This window comes from Myodes glareolus, chromosome 7 (genome assembly GCF_982192425.1).
Source record: "Myodes glareolus chromosome 7, mMyoGla1.1, whole genome shotgun sequence".
In the NCBI taxonomy this organism is placed as follows: Eukaryota; Metazoa; Chordata; class Mammalia; order Rodentia; family Cricetidae; genus Myodes; species Myodes glareolus.
Window position 1 is genome coordinate 17,393,767 of NC_142032.1, and position 21,541 is coordinate 17,415,307.

The following is a 21,541-nucleotide window of genomic DNA, read 5'->3' on the forward strand; positions in this document are numbered from 1 at the left end:
TTTTGATAGACTTTAACATGATAGTTTTCATGATAAAAGCAGAGTTCCAAAGGACATCATCCAAAAGACAGGAACGATGCTATATCTCAGTTGGTAGAGTACTTGCTAGCACGCACCAAGTCCTGGGTTTGATGTCGAGAACTAGATGAGCCAGCCATGGTGGTGCATGCCTAAAACCCCAGTGCTTTGGAGGTAGAGACAGGAGAATCAGAAATTCAAGATCATCCTCAGGTATATACCAAGTTCAAGAGTCGCCTGGTCTAACTGAGATTCTATCTCAAGAAAGACTGTGTTTACAAAATAGGAAAAATAGTTACAGATCATATATTTCATAAGGAAACTACATCTGAGTCCATAAAGAACTCTTAAGACTCAACAATGAAAAAGAAACCCCAGTTAAAAATAAAGCCTTGAATGAGCATTTCTCCAGAGAAGAGCTGTCATTACCGAAACGCACATGAAAAGATGCTCAGGGGAGGACAATTTGTTGCAGAAGGAACTATCTGAAGAGACACAAGGATTTCTGTGCTCAAGAAATAAACGAATCATTTGTGCAAACATGGTTTGCTTATTTCTTTCCCCTGGGCAAAGAACAGAACAAGGTACATATAAATGAAATTCAAGTCTTGGAGGAGAGCAGAAAGGGGATTCCCACCAGGTGTGATGGCACATGCCAATACTCTCAAGCACTTTGGAGGAGGTAGAGCAAGAGGATTCTTGGGCCCCTCTTACACAGTCTACCAGTTCACATTAGCATAGCATATGCTCTTTTTACTGTTTCCAATAATTCTTTCTTCCTGTATTAGTTATTTTACCTGTTGCTGAGACAAAAAAAAACCTATCAATAACAATTTAAGGCTTTCTTTTCACTTAGAGTTTGTAGAATTTGATGCCAGGCCATCATGGCAGAAAAGTCATGGCGGCAGCTGCTTGAGAGAGCTGGTTACAATGCACCCACTGTCAAGAAGCAGAGTGTGATAAAAGCTGTCAGTCAGCTCCCTTTCTCCTTTTTATTTAGTCTGCAACCCAGCCCATGGAACAGTGCTTTTAGGACAGGCCCCACCTCAATTGCCTTAATCTGGAAAACTCCAGAGATGTCCAGAAATTTGTTTACAGTTAATTCCAAATGCCATCAAATTGAAGATTAACCTATTGCTCCCCCCACCCCGTTTGCTGCTGTTGCTGGTGGTGGTTTTGTTGTTTTGTTTGGAGACAGGGTTTATTGTAGCCCTGACTTTCTTAGAACTCTCTCTATAGACCATACTGGCCTGGCCTGGAGAGATCTGTCTGCCTCTGGTGATATATTTCAGTCAGTAGAGTACTTGCTAGCACATGCCAAGTCCTGGGTTTCTTGCCGAACACCATATGAACCAGACATGGTAGTGCATGCCCAAGACCCCAGAGTGCTTTGGAGGTAGAGGCAGGAGGATCAGAAATTCGAGATCATCCTCAGGTATATATTAAGTTCAAGGGAAGTATGGTCTACATGAGACTGTCTCCACAAGAGAAAGGCACATGCCACCACCGCCCTGCTATCATTTGCTTGTATTGCTCTAAAAAGTATGTATTGGAAATTTAACCCCCAAGTATTGAGAAGCAAAGCCTAGTGGGGGGAGTTCAGGTCACGAGACAACCACCTTCATGAATGAGCTATCCTTAATATAAAAGAACTTGAGACTTTTGCATGTGATCTCTGGTCCTTCACCTTCTGCCTTTTGCCAGTGAATGACATATCAGGAGACAATCACCAGGTGTGGACCCTCAACCTTGGATCTCTCAGAATCCAGAACTATAAAAGATAGATCTCAACCCTTATTAGAAGTTCCCACTCCCGGAACAGAGCAAGAAAGATGCTATCCACACCCACAAGCCTGGTTACAACAGAAAAGACCGTAGTAAGTGTTGATGGGGACAAAAAGACACTGGGGAGCCCCAGCTACCGTGGGCTGGGGATGGGAAATCGTGCAACTTCTTTGAAAAGTCAGCTGGGAGTTTTTCAGAAAAGGAGCCATACAAGACATCCTGTGAGTGTGCAAATCTAATCTTAGGACATTGCCGAGAGCATTGAAAATGTACTCCAAACTTGGTGTGATGGTTCATCCCTGTAATCCAGCACTTGGTCGGCCAGGGCAGGAGGCCATTCAGGGCTTCAGAGTGAGTTCAACGACAGGCTGTTTCAGAGTGAGACCTTGCCCCAAAAATCCACTGAACAAGACCAAAGAGGAAAACAAATTCATAAAAACAAGAAAAAAGAAAATATACTATGTAAGCTCACAGAAAAAAAAATGGTACAAGAATACTTACAGAAACATTATTCACAATAGCCCCAAAGTGGAAACAACCCAAATGTTCATTAATTGTGTAAAGTGTTTTATATTTACACAAGACTCACATTATGTGAAAGTAGGCCACATATTGTAAGATTGCATTTCTATAAATATACCGATTAGGCAGAAGCATAGAAACAAAAAGTAGGTTAGTGGTTGCCAATGTGTGGAAGTAGAGGAAATAAGTTAACAGGTATGAGATTTTTCTGGGGGAGCGACAAAACGTTTTAGAATTAGACAGAAGAGATGGTTACATACCTTTGTGATGTGCATTAAAAGTCATCATACACCTTTGTTTTTGAGACAGAGTAGCCCAGATTTGCCTTCAATTCATTATGTAGCTCAGGCTAAATTTGAACTCTTGACTGTTCTGCCTTTACATCTCAAGTGTTAATATTACCAAAGTCTTACACCATCAGGTGAGGCTTGTTGTGTTTTTTGTTTTCGTTTTTGTTTTGTTTTGTTTTGGAGATATGTTTCTCTGTAGCTTTGGTTCCTGTCCTGGAACTAGCTCTTGTAGACCATCCTGGCCTCGAACTCACAGAGATTCGCCTGCCTCTGCCTCCCAAGTGCTGGGATTAAAGGCATGCACCACCTTCGCTGGGCTCTTGTCATGTTCTTTAGAAGAGTACTTTGTTTCTCTTAGGACTGGAGGGGGAAGGGGATTGGGGGAGTGGGAGTGAAGTGGGAGGAAATGGAAATTTTGGTTGGTATTATTTCTAAAGTAATAAAAAATAATCTGCTGGGAAAAAAAGAAAAAAATTAGAGTACTTTGTGGGGCTGGAGAGATGTCTCAGAGGTTAAATGTACTGACTGCTCTTCCAGATAACCAAGGATGCAGGACCAGTGTTCAATTCCCAGCACCCACAGGAGGGTCAACCATCCACTGTGAGTCTGGATCCTACTAACTCCAGTTCTAGGGGCATCTGATGCCCTTTTTGACCTCCTCCAGCATGTGGTACACAAATACACATGGAAACAAAACACCCATGCACTTAACTTTCTTTTAAAAAAGAATAAATTATATTGTATATAAATGATATCCTAAACAAATAATTTAGACCAGTTTTGTTTCTTGAACCACATGACATCAGGGCTTGCTATGTATGAGTTAAATGCAGACGTTATCAAATTAATTCTGGTGATGTCTAGCAGTTCTACAAGAGGACAAACTGCACTACATTAATCCTTCTCAGATTTATACATTGGATACTACACTGTCTGTATTTGTTGCTCTAGTATACAGTTAAGAACCAATTCTAGGGGGCTGGAGAGATGGCTCAGTGGTTAAGAGCATTGCCTGCTCTTCCAAAGGTCCTGAGTTCAATTCCCAGCAACCACATGGTGGCTCACAACCATCTGTAATGAGGCCTGGTGCCCTCTTCTGGCCTGCAGACAGAATACTGTATACATAATAAACAAATAAATAAATATTCAAAAAAAAAGAACCGCTTCTAGTCCAGTGATTTTATCCTAAGAGTTGATAGAAATATGTGCGTCCTCATAATGCGTAAGATATTCAAACCCTACTTGTGTAAGTAAAACAAAAACTCAATAATATGCAAACTTGTCTCCCAGTCTATTGTGTTAGAGTTTTGTTAATTGTGTTCGGTTGAAATCTGGTTTTCCCGGCAAATGGGAGCGTTTGGGCAGTGTCAGGAGAGCTGCCTCTGGTAAGAGGCTTGGTTTTATACGATTGGGACGTTTAGATGAATTGAAACTAAAACTAACTCCGAGTAGCTAAGGAAAGACGTCAACCGATTTGGAGGCTCAAACAAAATTAAGAGCTAAATTTGAAAAACGACTACGTGTGATGATGACCTGTGATGACAGAAGGCGAAACGTCAGTAGGGAGAGTGGTGGGAGGCAAGCAATTTGAGGAAAGAGTAGCTGATTTTACTTTGGTCAGTTGTCTGAGATGTTCGGTGGGATGTCTGAAAGGACATCAGTGACCTGAAGGCGAAACACCATGACTTGAAATACCAAATAAGAAATAGCTTTGATTTCTCTCCTTGCCGTCCGCTCCCCGCCCAGGTAGAACCAACGTATTTAAAGCCCGCCCAGCTTGACCCTGGAGACCTCTGCGCCGGTTTCAGCGGTCGCGTTTGGCCCCGCTCAGCCACCGTGACTCGCCTTTGCGCATGTGCAGGGTGAACGGCAGCGAAGGTGAAGATGGCGGCGCCCGGGGCTGCAGCCCTGGGAGTCCGGTGGCTGCAAAGGGCAACCCGCCGCATGGTGCCACTGGGGTCATGGAGAGGTCCGCAAGAACGCGCGTGACGCCGGTGTGGGAAGGGGGTGCCTGATGTTTGCTGTCCCGGGAGGGGGCATCCTTGGGACGGTGGCGGTGGTATACCGGCCGGGGGGCAGGTGAATTAGTGTGTCCAGGAGAGGTGATGGAGGGTTGCAGTGGTCCGGCAGAGTGCGGAGCTCCGACCTCTGAAATCAATGCGGCCTTCTGGGTGACTAGAGCACCGTGTCCCTCTGACATGCATCCCTCTGCGTCCAGCCTTCCATATGACCAAGGACATGCTGCCAGGGCGGTATCCTAGGACTCCAGAGGAACGCGCCGCGGCCGCCAAGAAGTATAATATGCGCGTGGAAGACTACGAGCCGTACCCGGATGATGGCATGGGGTGAGGTGGGGGGGGGGTGTCTACTCGCTTTAGGGACAGTGATGGGTGAAGACCTTTGGATTGGGTGGTGCGACTCTGACGTTTTCTCTCGAACCTGCTTTTGACCCCGTCAGAGTCATGGGCGTGGGTGCTTTGCTTGGTGGGGGAAGGTGGGAGTGGGTGAGTGAGCAGCTGCAGCCGAGAGGACTTCAATTTTTTCCTTGGCTCGGGCTGTTTCCTCAAATGGGAAAGCCGAGGTTTTAATGCCTCCCTCGAGGACTTCAGAATAGCAAAATTCTTCCTTGGCTCCATCCAGAGCACTGGGTTTCGTTTAGATTGAGCATCTGCTGGGCTCAGGTGCTGTCAGCTTGGCACGTGATCAGGCTGAAGCTGTACTCCTGTCACGAGAACCTTATCCTGGGTGGTGTACACGGTATTTATATATGTCTCATCAAAAATGACGTTTTTTGACGTTAGAGATGTGAAAATCGAATCAACTGTTAAGGAAATTAAACGTCAACCTTCATTCTCCGGTTGGTGTAAGTCCCTTCAGCCCCTGTGTCCATGTAGCGTGGTTAATTATGTATACTGGTTAAACATCACTCTCACTTCCTGTGTTAGAATTTCTCCTTTTAGCACCTCTTGTTCTTGCTTCCCTGTCAGTTTCTTTGACATGTGTCCAGTTACCTACCTTCCTTCTCTTCCATTTTCTTCTTTCTTTCTTTCTTCCTTTCCTTCTTTCTTTCTTTCTTTCTTTCTTTCTTTCTTTCTTTCTTTCTTTCTTTCCTTTCTCTTTCTTTCTTATTGTGTTGTGAACAGGAACAGCCTGACTAGTAGTCTGTGAACATGCATTTGTAGAACCCAGCTAAACAAGACCTCCTACGAGCGTTTAAAGCATGAGACTGTATATCAACTTGTGATTCAGAAACATAGTAGTGCTGGGCAGTGGTGGTGCGCGCCTTTCATCCCAGCACTCGGGAGACAGAGGCAGACGGGTCTCTGTGAGTTCAAAGCCAGCCTGGTCTACAAGAACTAGTTCCAGGACAGCTCCAAAGCTACAGAGAAACCCAGTCCAAAAAAAAAAAAAAAAAGAAAGAAAAGAAAGAAAGAAAGAAAGAAAGAAAAGAAACACAGTAACCATGGAGAAAAAAAGGCTTTTCTAATGCATACCCTTTTTTAGTTTTTATTCCAACAAATGTGGATGGCTTTGTATTTAGAGCCTGTCTGATGAAGGAATGGAATAATTGATTGCTAAAATTCTCTTTTAATCCTAATTATAGAGTTGTGTGGCTTTTCTCTGTAAAAGAGGATAAGGCCATGTCGTTTCAGAATTTAACATAACCTCTAATTGTAGCTTGAACCTTTTTTTGTTCTTTTATTAGTACTAGAACTTGAGATCTTGAGTTGGGGTGTGTTCTTCTATCCTTAAGTGAAGTGGTTATAGCCATCGCTTTGTTTCTGATCTTTGAGATGAAGGCTCTGAATTGTCAGTGACTTCTCACAGCCCTTTCCAGAAGTTCTTGCTGTCTGTCCCTTAGGCGTGGCGACTACCCGAAGCTCCCTGACCGCTCACAGCAGGAGAGGGATCCATGGTATGAATGGGACCACCCCGACCTGCGGTTGAACTGGGGCGAAACGGTGAGAAAACCATTGCCCATTTCGCTTTCTCTCCGTGTCCTTAAGTTTGCCAGGACTCTCTTTAGTTCATGTAGTACTTTTTTTTGCTAAACTTTTCTGCTCAAGGAAGCAATGTCCGGGGACGTGAGACCCGAAGTTCTACGTATGGCATATGGGATGGAACGGACAGAAAATCCCAGAGTCCTGTGTACTGTGAACATTGCGCATGCCATGCTTGAGCTACCTTTGGTGAAGCCAGCATTCATCTTTGCTGGCTCTGTGTCTTGGACCTGGCTCTCAGAATATTGCTCCCAGGAAGTGGAACGGTTCTGTTAAGCCCTATGTTGGGCTCTGGCCGTTCTAGATTGCCTGCTGTCTTAGTTAGGGTTTCTAATGCTGTGATGCAACACCATAACCAAAAAGCAACCTGGGAAGGAAAAGGTTCATTTGGCCTATACTTCTTCAGCACTGTTCATCATCAAAGTAAGCCAGGACAGGAACTCGAAACAGTATCCCAGAGGCAGGAGCTGATGCAGAGGCCTTGGAGGGGTGCTGCTTACTGACTTGCTCCCCATGACTTCCTTGGCCTGCTCTCTCATAGAACCCAGGACCACCAGCCCAGGGTCATTTGAGATTCCCATCTTTTAGATAACTCTAGGTTGTATCAAGTTGACATAAGGCTAGCCAGCACACCTGCTTGCAGGAAGTAGTTTGTAATGGTTAAATGCCTTTCTGCCACAGATCCACTGGGACCTAGACATGTATATCAGGAATCGTGTGGACACATCCCCTACACCTGTTTCTTGGGATGTCATGTGTAAACATCTCTTCGGCTTCGTGGCCTTCATGGTTTTCATGTTCTGGGTTGGGGATACTTTCCCTTCCTACCAGCCTGTGGTGAGTATTTTATGGATTCCCCAAAACTTATCTGATCTTCCTCCTTTGCTGAGGGTGTGAAGTCTCTGGAGTAGGAAATGAGCCAATACCGAGTTTGGCTTCCTCAAGTTTTAGAAAATAGGAAGATGAAGGGCAGTAACCCTTCGAAGCAGCAAAGCACTGCTCTACCCCTGCTCACCGTGGATCAGTCTAATTGAAAGACAGATGTTAGCACTAAACAGTGGATGAGAATGTGGAAGCTAATCTTCAGAGTTCCATTTGACAATGGGAGTTATCCTTATATTTTAGTGAACGGCCTTTCAAGGCAGAGTCTAGAGCCGGAACCTTATCCTGTCGTGGACACATGAAGGGCACTTTCTGAAGGCTACTAGAAATAGTTGTCAATGGTAAGCATAGACAGTCCTGTTTCAAAGAATTCAATGGACATAGAGAATATACTTTCCAGCTTAAAAGAAGCTTTAAGAAGTTGTAGCTAAAAGACATGATGAGCATCATTTGAACATCTATGTGAGAGCCTGGCATGGTTTGTATATGTATGCCTATAGTAAATGCACAGAGTAGGGTGAGAAACTAGAGGCTAAAAACAAAACACAACAGCAACAACAAAAATAGGATTTGGGTGGTGGGGAAGTCAGAGAAACCATGAGGGATAAACGAGAACAGTCGGAGGAGGAAGGATGGTGAGTTAGGTGTTATATAGAAATAGGGCCAATGAAATGGCACAGTGGGTAAAGGCACCAGGCTCCAAGCCTACTGACCTGAGTTCAATCCCTGGGACCCACATAGTAAAAGAGAGAATTAACTCCTGTGAGTTGCGCTCTGACTTCTGCGTGAGTGCCATGGCAAGAGTGTACCCACATACCTACATATTAAATAATCAAATGTAATTTGAAATATTCAAAAATTTAAACCAGCCATTAAAAAAAGAAACAGTTCCTAAATAACCAGCTATGTGAGTTTCCTAGAGAACTACAATACATTCGTATTCCTCAGGCCTGGTTCTTGGAAGCTCTAATTCTTTGGCTCCACAATAGTGTTCTAGAATCAATATTTTCAACAATCTCTAGGTAATTATAAAATGCATTTAGAATTGAAGATCACTATGCTAAAAACACTGTGAGGTGAATTGACTAGTTCCATTGGGCAGCTTTTATTGCATAGCTGAGGATTTGAACCTGATGACAGTGGTGCATTAACTGAACAAATATTTATGCAACCTCTGCTCTGTACTGGATGTAGACTGTGCCAGGGGATGGGGTCTAGGGGGTGGGGTGCAGGGATGTCCTGGGCCGCCTCTGGTACTAGGGAGCTGCTTTTGGGTTTTGACTGGAAGACTGACATGATGAGGGCCGCGTTCTTAGGAAGATTAACCTGGGAGTAGTCTCCAGGGTATGTTGGAGAGAGAGGCAAATGCAGGGAAGCTGCCGTGTGTGCAGTCAACGGCCTGGTGCTACCTCCACAGAAATAATGTCCTGGAGGTAGCTGGATGGCTGTGCGCACTGACACGAGCCTTCTTGCCGAGCCTCAGGGACTCTTTGCTGGAGAGCATGTGGTGCTGTGGTGAGCACTAACTTCACTTCAGGAGAGCGCGGAACAGTGTGGCTCTTCTATTTTTCAGTTCTGTAAGCACGTCACCCTTCTCTCCTCCCTTTGAGCTGTGTTCTCTGGCAGCTGTTTGTTGGTAAAGCCAGCAGCTCCTAAAGCATGTCCCAGCCGTGTCTCCTCTGCGCTTTCCCCCACCGCAGCTCCTGCACGCCTCATTTGCTAGGCCACTTTAGTGGTGGAACCATTAGAGGCTGAGTGACTTAAAGGAGATTGAGTCTGTCTCAACCCCGAGAGAGAATAGGATGGATGGATGCGTCGTCTCATTTGGAAAGCATTGGCTCGGACTCCCCGCCCCCCGCCCCCCCCCCCCCCAACCTCTCACTTGCAGGGCAGGCACCACTTCTCTTACCATTTAGGCTCTTTCTCTGCTGTGGGTTGAGCAGGGGCAAGGAGCGTTGCTTCTGCCATTTTAACTCAGCTGGATCTGACCAGAGGCTACTGTATACCCATTTGCTCTGCATGATCGTTAACTAGAGTGGGATGTAGTCAGGTATTAGCTGGCTGGCTGTTGTTCTTGCTGACCTATGTGGTTTTTGGTTTTTGTCTTCTTCCTTAGGGGCCGAAGCAATACCCTTACAATAATCTGTACCTGGAAAAAGGCGGTGATCCTACCAAAGAACCTGAGCCGGTGGTTCACTATGAGATCTGAGGAGGCTTCCTGGGCTTTCGTGCCCTCTGACTAGGACTCCCTCATTCCTAGAGGTTTAACCTTAATGAGATCCTTAATAAAACTCAGTACCGTGGTCCCTGTGCCTCATTTCCCTAGGAACAGTCACTGCTGTCAGAGCCTCCCCCTGTGCTTCCCTCTGCCTACTGCTGGCCTGCTCTGAACTCAGAAGGACGGGAGAGAAGGTTAGGAAATAAGCATAAGAAGACATTAGTTCGTTCCACTGGGGCTCTGAAGGTGGTTGAGATCTGCAGGTTTCACAGCGGGTAGTAAAGGACCAGTCCTTTTCTCAGTTACTGGGTCAAAGAAGAAAGGACTTCCCAATTTGGAACAAGATTTATTTCCTTTAAAAACCATTTTTGTGGAACATATCTATAATCCTAGCACATAGAAAACTGAGGCAGAATTATACAAGTTTGAGGCCAGCCTGGGCTACATAGTGAGGCTATAAAAATCAAAACAACCTGAAACTTATTAGTTGTTGGGTTTAAAAGATGTGTGGTTCATGCCTCTAACCCCAGCACTTGGGAAGATAAGACAGAAGGATCTCCATGAGTTCAGGACTAATCTAGGCCTGTAGTGAGTTTGAGGCTATCCTGAACTGTATAGTAAGACTGTTTTAAAATAAACCATTTATTTAAACTCTTCAATAATAATTTGGTTTTAAAAGAAAGTAATGTGTTTCAAGTATGTGATGATAGTCGGGGAGGACTGCTCTATTGCTGTGGCATCTCGGCATTTCTCCTTTCAAAGCAAGGCTTTGCCTGTAATGTGAATTAGAATGAATCCAAGCTCCTATGACAGCCTTAGAAGAAAACCATGTTTTTGAGAGTCTATAATAATTCATGTCTATTCTTAAGAAATTTTTCTAAGCATACCTTGTCAACCACAGATAAAAATTATATGCAGACATCACCAAAGACTATTCAAGGACACCATGGCCATTTTGCCTAAAAAGAACATGTGTTACTGAGAACTATTCTAGATGTCATGTTTGGAAGTGACACAGTCTAAAGTTCTCAGATCTATAGTAATTGGTCACATGGTTTTAATCCCAGCACTCAGGAGGCAGAAGCAGGCAGATCTCTCGAGCTCTGGGTCAGCCAGGGCTATATTTTAGGACCTCCAGGGACACTATGTGTGTTCATATTTCAGGCAAACACTCGTTTAAAAAACAAAACCAAAGATTGGGTGTGGTGGCACACATTTTTAATTCTAGCACATGGGGACTAGAGGCAGGTAGATTTCTGAGTTGGAGGCCATCCTTGTCTGTGTAGTGAGTTTCAGGCCAACCAAGGTTACATAGTAAGACCCTATCTCAAAAAAAAAAAAAAATTCAAAAGAAGGACTAAAAAGTATAGTTACCAGACTAAAACTGATAAGCAAGCAGTAACATGCATTAGGGTGGTTATTGAATAATCTACAAAGTAGCCACATTTGCAGTCTTGTCAACTAAGCAGTGAGGCGCATGGAGTAACTGGTGTGACCGCTGAAGAGGCTGGGTGGTCTGGGCTTCAAGGCAATCCAAGCACTTATTTGTTAAACTTTCAGGAGGTAACAGTTGGCAGAAGGAAGTGTGGTTCTTGATTGAAACTCCAGCAAATAAAAGAAACGCTGTATCATCTCTGGGTTTTAGAAAATTATGGTGTGTTAGGAGGGACATCCACAGATGAGACTGGGACAGCACCCATCAGGAGCTTTCCGGGGGGCCAGGGGCCCTTGTGTCACAGCATCCATCAGGAGCTTTCCAGGGGGCCAGGGCCCCTAGTGTCAATGCAGCTGCTTTCTCAGCTGAGCCAACACACCGTTTGGGTTTCGTCTTTTCTACAGAGCCTAACTATACAGCCCTGGCTGAGGGTAAAAGTAGAATATTTCAGCCGGACAGTGGTGGCGCACACCTTTAATTCTAGCACTCGGGAAGCAGAGGATCTCGGCGAGTTCAAGGTCAACCTGGTCCCCAAGAGCTAGTTCCAGGACAGGCTCCAAAGCTACAGAGAAACCCCTGTTGAGAGAGAGAGAGAGAAAAAAGAACATTTTTTATTTCACTTGGAAGCCTGATCCATAAGAAAGCATGTATCTCCTGTGATCTGTACTAATGACTTAGTCTCTGTTCTGTTGTGAGGAGACACCATGACCCAGGGAACTCATAAAGGAAAGCATTTAGTTGGGGCTTGCTTACAGCTTCAGAGGGTTAGTCTATCATCATGGTAGGGAGCATGGTGGCTGGCTGGCAGGCAGGCAGACATAATGCTGGAGAGGTAGCTAGGAGCTACATTCTGATCTACAGAGAGGAGAAAGACACTGACTGGACCTGTCATGCACTTTTGAAACCTCAAAACCCACCCTTAATTGACACGTTTCTATTGGGTTTCTATTGCTATGAAGAGACCATGACCACAGCAACTCTTAAAGGAAAACATTTAATTGGGGCTGCTCACAGTTCAGAGTTTAAGTCCATTACTGTCATGGTGGGAAGCACGGGAGCGTGCAGGCGGACATGGCGCTGGAGAGGCAGCTGAGAGTTCTACACCTGGATCTGCAGGAAGTGGACTGTGTACCGCACTGAACAAAGCCTGCCCACACAATGATACTTCCTCCAAAAGGCCACACCCAATGGTGCCACTTTCTGTGGGCAAAGCATTCAGACACATGAGTCTGGGGGGGCATACCTATTCAAACGACCACAACCTATTTCCAGCAAAACCATACTTCCTAATCCTTTGCAAGAGTTCTACTCTGTGATGACTAAGCATTGGAATCTATGATCTATGGGACCCATTCTTGTTCAAACCACTGCACCATTCAAATTAGATGTGAGCTCTGTTAGTGCTGATTGGGTAGTTAAAGAGAACCTTGAAGTTAGGGAGTGGTGTTTTACCGGAAATGTCACGTTTTGAAGAATTTTAGATGTACTGAGGATTTCTGAGATGGCTCTGTGGATAAAGGTGCTTGCTGACAACCAAGCCTGACAACCTGAGTTCAATCTCCAGGCCATACATCACTAGAGAAGAAAATTAATTCCTGCATGTGGACCCATATAATTCATATAAAATAATTTATAGGCAGGCGCACTGGCTACTAAACAGATGCAACCCTACCTAACAAGTGAGACAGCCCTAACAAAGGCCAGGATGTGTTGCTCCTTTCTCCTTTGCTAAAAATATAGATCGCCTGGGAAGAGGTGTTTGCTAAAGCTGGTGACTAAGTTGCAGGTGTTTTCCTAGCTCTATGTCCCCCCCCCCCGGAAAGAGAATATTAATGAGCTTCCACCTTGGTTTACCTGGGGGATAAAAGATGTTTTGTGGAATAAACGCGGGTAGATCTTCAGGATGGAGGAAGCCTGAGATGCCCTTCCGTGATGACTGTGTGAACTGTGTCTGATTATTCCTCGCGCCTCCGTACCAGTCCAGATAGGGAAAGATAGTTTCTATGTTGGGGCCTACAGTCCCTGACACCTGCACGTTGTCCTCTGGCCTTCACAGTTTGTGCTATAGCATCTGTGCATCTACATACATGCACTCAGAGTAAGTGTCATCTATATACATGCACTCAGAGTAAGTGTCATCTACATACATGCACTCAGAGTGTCATCTTAAAAAGACTTCTTAGAAAGATGTACTCTTTAATTGTGTCTTAGTTTGTAATTTTCATTTTTTTATTTTTATGTATATGGTTTGCCTGCATGTCCATGGCTGTGTACCACCAGAAGATGGCACTAGATACTCTGAGACTAGAGACAGAAAGTTAGAAGCTGCAATATGGGTGCTGGTAATTGAACCTCATGACTTTAGTTCAGATGTTTTTTGTAGTATTCCATTAGTATGGTTGATACTTCTGCTTTATTCCCTAATTTTAGGGTATTGGCCACCAAGGTTCAGCTGTGTGTGTGTGAGAGAGAGAGGGGAGGAGGGAAGGAAGAAGAGAGAGAGAGAGAGAGAGAGAGAGAGAGAGAGAGAGAGGGAGGGAGGGAGAGATAGGGGTCTCATGTAGTCCAGGTGACTTTGAACTTGCCCTGTAGCTGAAGATGACCTTGAACTTTTGATCCTTCTTCCTCTACCTCCTGAGAACTGGGATTACAAGGTAGCCACTACCACAACTGGCGTATGTGATGCTGGGAAATACAGCCAGGGTTTCAAGCATATGGGGTACGCAGTCTACCAGCTGACCCACACCCCCAGCCCCTAAGGTTCAGCTAGCCATTGACCTTGTTCACTTCCCCGCTTCACCACGGGTCTTACCTGTTTCTGTGCTAGGACATCAAAAAAAAAAAAAAAGTATGCTAAATGCTTGCTATGTAGCAAGAATGGTCCTGGCACACATAGTGCCATGCATAGGTTTCTGTCTGAGCTCAGATCTACTGAGTACGACATCAGATACTGGGTACCCTAGTTTTAGAGGAGAGTCAGTCAGGAAGGGGTCACCATACAATTCATGAATCAAGCAGAACTTTTGAATCAACTTGGTTATCTTCACCTGCCACAATTTCCTCAACTTGAAGAGCATCTGTGGTATCTTCACATTCTCTTTTCTCTTCCTCAGTATCTCTAGCTCTGTTAACAGTGCCAGTTTCCCCGACTCTAGGGCAGTGCTTCTCAACCTTCCTAACGCTGAGACCCTTTACTACAGTTCCTCATGTTGTGGTGACCCCAACCATAAAATTACTTTCGTTGCTGCTTCATAACGGTAATTTTGCTACTGTTATGAATCATAATGTAAGTATCTGTATTTTCCGATGGTCTTAGGCGTCCCCGGTGAAAGGATCGTTCTGCCCACAGCTCTAAAGCCACAGCAGCCTTCAGTCCTTGCCTTTATCAGTCAGGAGAGCAGGTGCAGGTCTTCTTCAGTCTCCACTATGAATCCAGACTTTCTTCACCGGTTATAGGATTGTTTTATTCCTCTCATAATTAGATCTCTGCCTCCAGCTAGTCTCTCTGCAAGGGGATTCATACTGTCAGATGCAAAATGCAATCGTCATTGGAGCCTCTGGCCCAAAATTTTCAGTAATTCCTGTGAACCGCAGAATTAGCTGGTATTCCACAATCTCTGGCACCCATTCTCGTCCAGTCTCTTTGATTTATGCGGTGGGAAATGTCAGTATGCCTAGCCGCTTTGCCCACTTCTGTTGAACTATCTATCACCTGGTGATCTTTCAGCTCCGAGGAGTGATACTGGTGTGCCTGAATTCTCCCATGAAGCCCCTGGTCAGCAGTCGTCTCTCCTTCCACACACAGCCCTTAGCAATTCTTGGACACCGACCGCTACTGGTGGGCTTCAGTGGGTGTCACTGCTTTTTACAGCCTCGATTGCTTTTTATCTTTTTTAGCTAAATGGATCACACCGAGAGCTCATGGGCTAAGGGCCACTTTAGTAACCACATAATAAATTGAATTCGTGTTTTCCCTTTCCATTCATTGGCTATTCGCAGAGCCCGGCTGAAATAGAAGAGACTAGAATGTACTGATCTTGGGCGCCAGAACTGTGTAATCATTGTGCAAGTCAGGCAGCCGAGCCGGGAAACCTCTGCATTGTCGGTGCGTATTCGTTTAACCAAGCTTCACAGAGCCAGTGGAGGGAGCGGGTCGCGGGTCGCTGCCAAAGCAAGTTTACTTTTGGCCCTCGGCAGCCGCCGTCCGCAGTGCGAGGCGCCCTAAAGTCCTTGGCTTGGCCGTGACCCGTGGCCCGGGCGCTCTGCACAGGTGGGTTTCCCCGCGGGCCTGGGGCCCCGGAGCACGCTCTTCCCGTGGAGGGACCGGGGAGCTCGCCATTCGCCGAGACCCCGCCGGGGCCGCCGTGACCCGCTTCCAACTGGACGCGGTCCCGCTCCCCCAGCCCCACCGAGGTCCAGAAGCGCTGTGCGCCTTCTCCTCCACCCTGGGCCCCGATAGTCCTGGCTATTCGTAACCGACTGCCAAGTGCCTCACGGGCGAGAAACTGTGTTGACCTCCCTAGGACTGGACTGCCAAGGGTCGCTGGCGCCAGGGTTCTAGTTCCCCGACCCCATCCCACCCCTCCACTGCCACAGCCGTTCCGACCCTAACGGGGGCTTTTATAAATGACGCTTTCGCGCAAACTGTATGGAAATCGCATTTCTCCTGTTCTTTCAGTCAATGGTTTAAGTACGCCATGAGTTTTGCTTAAATTAATATAATGACTAAAAGCACGGGGTTTACCTTGCGGCTTAGCCGGTTGTTTTCTGTGCTAAATGGGGATGACAGTTTATAGAACTCTTGAGGGGTGCTAAAGAGTTGGCCCTGTCAAATGCGCTGTTGTTGATCGCTGCTCTTCTGCACTGGATGGCTCTGACCAGCAGGTGGCACTGGTGGCGGAATCGTATAGCTGGATGGTCAAAAGGCAAAAGAAGCAGAGCTTCAAGTATTTAAAAGTTCCCAGAAAAAAAAAAAAAAAATCTTAGCTTAACTGACAGCTTTAGGCCTTCTTCAAGCTAGAAAGTACAGTAGAGATTAAGTAACATTATCTCTCGTTTTTATAAGTGAGACTGCCCTGACTTGCTCAAGCAGATCACAGTAGGCTCTAAGTTCTTCCCTTTTTCCTTTCTGCCCCTTTCGAACCTGTGAGGATGAGACCCTAAATGCACATTAGAGGTGGAAATCACAAATGCGGTGTGGTGGTTCACACCTGTAATTCCAGCACCTGGGAATTAAGAGACAGGAGGATTGATACTTCAAGATTATTCTCAGTTACATGGCAAGTTTGAGGCGAGTCTGGGCTACGGGAGACCATCCCCACACCAAAGGAAAGAAAATATGGTGCTATGGGTAGGGGCCGCACCATACCATTCTTGCAGAAGGTTAGGGGTGGGTTCCCAACACCTACCCTGTAGCTCACAACTATGTATAACTCATGTCCCAGAGGATCTAGCACTCTCCTGACCGCTGAAGGCATTAGGCACCCATATGGTACACAGACATACAAGCAGGCAAAACACTCGTACACATAAAGTAAACATAAATATTGAAAAGATGAAGCAAAACAAAAAGTAAAGTATTTACATTCGTTCATTTCCTCACTCAGTAGCTACTCTGTATCGGTCATGGGTTTGGGCAGTAGTTAGAACATCGTGAGACGAGAAGCTGGCTTTTATGAAGCTTACATGTTAACAGGAGAGACTCACAGTGTGACTAAACAAATTGTTAGAAAGAAAACCAGTGAGACTGTTTTGGGTTGGGCAGGCCACCTCTGAAGGCATGGTGAAGAGCTGGCCATGCAGAGAGCGAAGGGGAGAACATACAGTATGTGGGAAACAGTGCTTGCAAAGGCTCCTGTGTGGGCGAAAGCCACGAGATGGAAAAAGGCTTGTGCGGCTGGGGTACAGAGCCTAAGAGGAAAACCAGATAAGGTCTTACTATGTGTGTAGCCCAGGTTTGCCTGAACTTAGTATCCTAATGCCTCAGCCCCTTGAGTGCTAGGATTATAGATGTGCATCACAAGGAGAAATATTTAATTAGCAGCTTCATATAGAAATTGGTGCTCCGAGGACAAGCTGTGTGTCGGAGTAACATAAATATGGGGTTCATTGGCTCATAAACAGTATTTAAAGCCAAGGAAATCTCAGGCAAAGTTCCTGAGAAATTATCTAGTTTGGTGGTTATTATCATTAGGCCTGTGGTAACCAGTGTGATTAAATACCTTGGGAGTTTAGAGAATTTTGTTTTAGCAATTGTATAAATGAACTGTCCTTAACTCCACAGACGATCTTGTTTTTCTCATCCTGCATTTTGTCTGAAAACTTCATCTTGTGGAGAAGAGATACAATACCTGTGTCCGCAGATGCTCCCTGGATCTCTGGCCCTAAGAATTTTGGTTTCTATTTTCAGTGAACCAAGGGCCATCTATGTTTTCTGCAACCTACAGGACAGACCATGAAGCTGAAGGAACTTGAGAGGCCAGCTGTCCAGGCATGGAGCCCAGCCAGCCAGTACCCTGTGTATCTGGCCACAGGTATGATGATAATTCGGATCAGGAGTTACTGGGAGTCATATGTCAAAGGAAAACTTAGTATCTGGAACTCTAATGAACCTGAGAGGAAGCTGTAGGATTGGGTAGCTGGTAACCACATTGGACCATGGCTTACAGGTGGCCTCGCATACTTTCCTTGGAGTTGCCTCTCAAGGAAGGATATTCCTAACTCTCCTGTTGTTTGCTTTCCACTCCCTACAGTATTTATGAACTAAATCCATGCAGATATTGTTGTTCATTTGCCTTTTCCTTACTTTTCCTGTGACTAGGAACATCTGCCCAGCAACTAGATGCTTCCTTTAGCACAAATGCCACATTGGAAATATTTGAGATTGATTTCAGGGACTCTTCTCTGGACTTGAAACACAAAGGGATTCTTTCTGTCTCAAGCAGGTACTATGTTGGGACTATGCATGGGTTTGCAGGTCAGACCCTGATGGATATACTAATAGAGGGTCCTGGGGGTGGTGTGTGCAACTCAGGGATCACGATGCAATACGTATGGAGAACAGGAGTTCTGTTAAGTCTCAGAGGAGCTAACTCTGTGCAAAAGGATTTGAAAACCAATCCCTTTCATGTACCAGGCAGCAGCAGCAGCAGTACTATTAGGTAGGATGCCAGGACATGCGCACCAGGACTCTTTTTGAACGCAGGAATCTTGACTCCTTCCTCCCTCGGCTTTTGTGAAGGCAGCAGCCTTACACCATGTCATATTCTGCCAACAGGAGAATGAATGATCTCTCCTCATGGCTCTTAGGTCCTGGTTGGTATGCATTAGATTTCATGGCTCTGGCAAGCTGGATGCCATGGATTTCTTGGGTATATTGTGTAACAGCAATGAAAAGGGGGATGAGTCACTGTCTCCTTTATTGGCGGAAATATCTACAGGAACTCCTTGTAGAGCTCAGTATGCAAGGCAAAATCATTGGGACCCTGTAACATGAGGGCCAGCTTGTTGGGGTTTCCGTCCCGCCCGGTACCCCAGAGCTGGCATACCCCAAGGAAAATCAACCACACAGAGATCTCTATAAGTTATAAAGCTGATTGGCTCATTAGGTCAGGCTTCTTGTTAACTCTTATAACTTATCTTAACCCATTATTCTGATCTATGTTAGCCACATGGGCTCAGTACCTTTCTCAGTGTGACAGCTTACATGTTGCCTCTTCGGTGTTCTGCGCAGGAGTGCTGAGGGAGCTCTGCTTCCAGAATACTCCCAGTCTCTTTGCTCCACTCCTACTTCCTGTCTGGCTTTCCCGCCTATACTGCCTGCCTGGCCAATCAGCATTTTATTAAAATATGATTGACAGAATACAGACAATTCTCCCGCATCATTTCCCTCTTTTTTTTTTTTAACAAAGGAAAATACCCATAGTCCATTTGTTGGGGAATATGGGCGTAGTATTTCAGGCTACTTCCTGCTGGTTGGGGGCGCTGATAATCTTATGGGGACCTAAAGAAAATTTAGAATTATCATCAAGTCCTGACTGAAATATCCTGTGAGTCTTGATCATCTCAGGCAGCAGTCTTGAACCTGTTCTGGATGAAGAACTCAGATATCTGGGCCATCTGTTCCTATCGGAGATTTTTCAGGTGGCCTCCCTTGGTCAAAGGTGATTATTCTTAACTCTGAATAAATCCAGAGTCTCTCGTTTTCTGTGGAAACAAAAGCAAAATCTCTTCTCCAAAGTAACATACCTTTTGACTTCAGTTTTGAAGCCAAGGTATTTTCAAAATTCCTATCTTGGGTTAGTTCAGCAGCATTTATAAACAAAAGTCTTTTAGCAGTTGTTGCTCCTTCCTCAGCAATCAAACAATTTAAAGAGAGCATAATAGCATACAGTATGAAGATTCTCTGTGCATTTTCCATCTTTATGTGGCTTTATTTTAACCTCTATTTCTTTTATTTTTACTTTTACTTTTTGAGACAGGATCTTTGTATATCTTTGTCCTGGAATAACTCTGTAGACCAGGCTGTCTTTGAACTCACAGAGATCCTCCTGTCTCTGCCTCCCCAGTGCTGGGATTAAAGGTGTATGCTACCACACCTTGAACTCACAGAGATCTGTCTCTGCCTCCCAGGCATTGGGATTAAAGGCGTGTACTACCACACCTTGAGGTCACAGAGGTCAATCTACCTCTACCCCTTGAAGTCACAGAGGTCAATATGCCTCTGCCTCCCAGGCATTGGGATTAAAGGTGTGTACCACCACACCCAACTACTCTCTTTCTTTCCTTTTAACTTTTAAGAACTTTAACTTTTAGCCTGCATATACACACTGTAAACCATTTAGAGGTTTTCTTCATCCTTGAATCTCTCTTTACTGTTTATCTCTCTTTTTCTGACCACATGAGCCTTTAATTTACAAAGCAATATGGGAAGCCGTGGCTTTGACAGCTAGATCCAGCTCATTCCTTAGCTTTCCAGACTCATAGCTGAGATACCAGCCACAGCTGTGTTCACTGCCACAACTTGTCGTGTTTCAAGGTCCTTGCTAGCAAGCAAGCTGCATCATTCTGCTCACAGACCACACTCAGTCGGACTGCCTGCCTGCAAGAGTCAGAGTTTGTCCTGGCAGGACAGCCCAGAAAGCCGGCACTTCAAAACAGCACAGCTTTTTTCCTGCTACGACCGAAAAGCATGCGCTCAGCTCTCCACCAACAGCATCCAAGTGTTTCGTGGCAGGACCTCCCAATGAGCTGCAAGGTTTTGCAGCCAAGGCTGAGTCAAGAAGCCTCTCCTAGATGAGAGCACTTGCCCGCCTCTAGCAAGCAGAGCAGAACCGAAAAACTGCTGCCACCAAGAAAACATACCCCACTCTACTCTTTCCCAAACTCTCCCAGGCCTTCCGTGGACTCACCTATCCACGTCTGGGCGCCATATGTCGTATGAGGGCTGGCTTGTTGGGGTATCTGTCCTGCCCAGTACCCCACAGCAGGCAGGCCCCAAAGAAAATCACGCACAAGACTCCATAAGATTATAAACTGATTGGCCCATTAGGTCAGGCTTCTTGTTAACTCTTATAACTTATCTTAACCCATTATTCTGATCTATGTTAGCCACATGGGCTCAGTACCTTTCTCAGTGTGACAGCTTACATGTTGCCTCTTCGGTGTTCTGCGCAGGAGTGCTGAGGGAGCTCTGCTTCCAGAATACTCCCAGTCTCTTTGCTCCACTCCTACTTCCTGTCTGGCTTTCCCGCCTATACTGCCTGCCTGGCCAATCAGCATTTTATTAAAATATGATTGACAGAATACAGACAATTCTCCCGCATCAGGACCCTGTGTATTTTATTCATTCCACAGATTAAACCTAAATTATAAATGCCATCATTTCCATTTTACATGGGTATTAGAAACCGTGAGAAGCTGGGCTTGGAATTTAAGTATGTTCCCATCTGCCTACTAAGTCTACTTCCTATTATTTTGCCGCTCTTGTTTTTTAGACAAGGTCTTGCTAAGGCTGGCTTTGAACTCAAAATCTTCCCAGCTCAACCTCCTGAGCAGCTGATGTTACAGGTGTGTGCTATTGTACCTGACTCTTCGTTGCTGTTTTAAGGGTTTTGTGAAGATGGTGCTTATAGTCTGATATAATAATCTGTAAGTTTTTATACCAACAGAAAATATGTCAATATTCATTACAGTCCACTTCATATTTAGTATATGTAATATACATAAGTAATTACTGTACTACTGATAATATATGCACACATGTAGTTAGACTAAGTATGTAAATCTTTTTCTTACAGCACAGTAAATTTTTTGCCCACTCTAATATAGAGATTTCTGGTCTTGAACCACTTTGGAGCATCTGTTAAAATGTAGATTCTGGTGGCCTGTC

At 45.2% G+C, this 21,541-nt stretch overlaps 2 protein-coding genes across 14 annotated transcripts in view; both read left to right on the forward strand.

Annotated features, from left to right (window-relative positions):
- Positions 1-4,426: 4,426 nt before the first annotated feature.
- On the forward strand, positions 4,427-9,804 carry Ndufb8 (NADH:ubiquinone oxidoreductase subunit B8). Its single transcript, XM_087907861.1, has 5 exons — positions 4,427-4,584; positions 4,834-4,960; positions 6,478-6,577; positions 7,298-7,453; positions 9,615-9,804. The coding sequence occupies exons 1-5, from the start codon at positions 4,500-4,502 to the stop codon at positions 9,705-9,707; spliced, it is 561 nt and encodes a 186-aa protein (XP_087763987.1). The 5' UTR covers positions 4,427-4,499; the 3' UTR covers positions 9,708-9,804.
- A 5,348-nt stretch (positions 9,805-15,152) lies between these two features.
- Sec31b (SEC31 homolog B, COPII component) overlaps positions 15,153-21,541 on the forward strand; it is a 32,369-nt gene continuing 25,980 nt past the window's right edge. For 5 of the 13 annotated variants that reach the window (XM_048439169.3, XM_048439172.3, XM_087907862.1 and 2 more), the window contains exons 1-3: positions 15,357-15,421; positions 17,435-17,684; positions 17,972-18,095. In XM_048439169.3, the coding sequence (XP_048295126.2) occupies positions 17,606-17,684; positions 17,972-18,095 (203 nt within the window). In that variant the 5' untranslated portion in view covers positions 15,357-15,421; positions 17,435-17,605. Of the gene's footprint in view, positions 15,257-15,299; positions 15,422-17,434; positions 17,685-17,971; positions 18,096-21,146; positions 21,220-21,541 lie in introns of those variants that run through there. The other 8 variants (XM_087907864.1, XM_087907863.1, XM_085693970.2 and 5 more) reach the window with 8 other exon arrangements.

Bases quoted from the DNA above. Each gene is read 5' to 3' on its own strand.
- Ndufb8 (XM_087907861.1), top strand. From the start codon at position 4,500: ATGGCGGCGCCCGGGGCTGCAGCCCTGGGAGTCCGGTGGCTGCAAAGG. The intron at 6,578-7,297 runs GTGAGAAAACCA...TTTCTGCCACAG, and splicing joins GGTTGAACTGGGGCGAAACG to ATCCACTGGGACCTAGACAT. The intron at 7,454-9,614 runs GTGAGTATTTTA...CTTCTTCCTTAG, and splicing joins TCCCTTCCTACCAGCCTGTG to GGGCCGAAGCAATACCCTTA.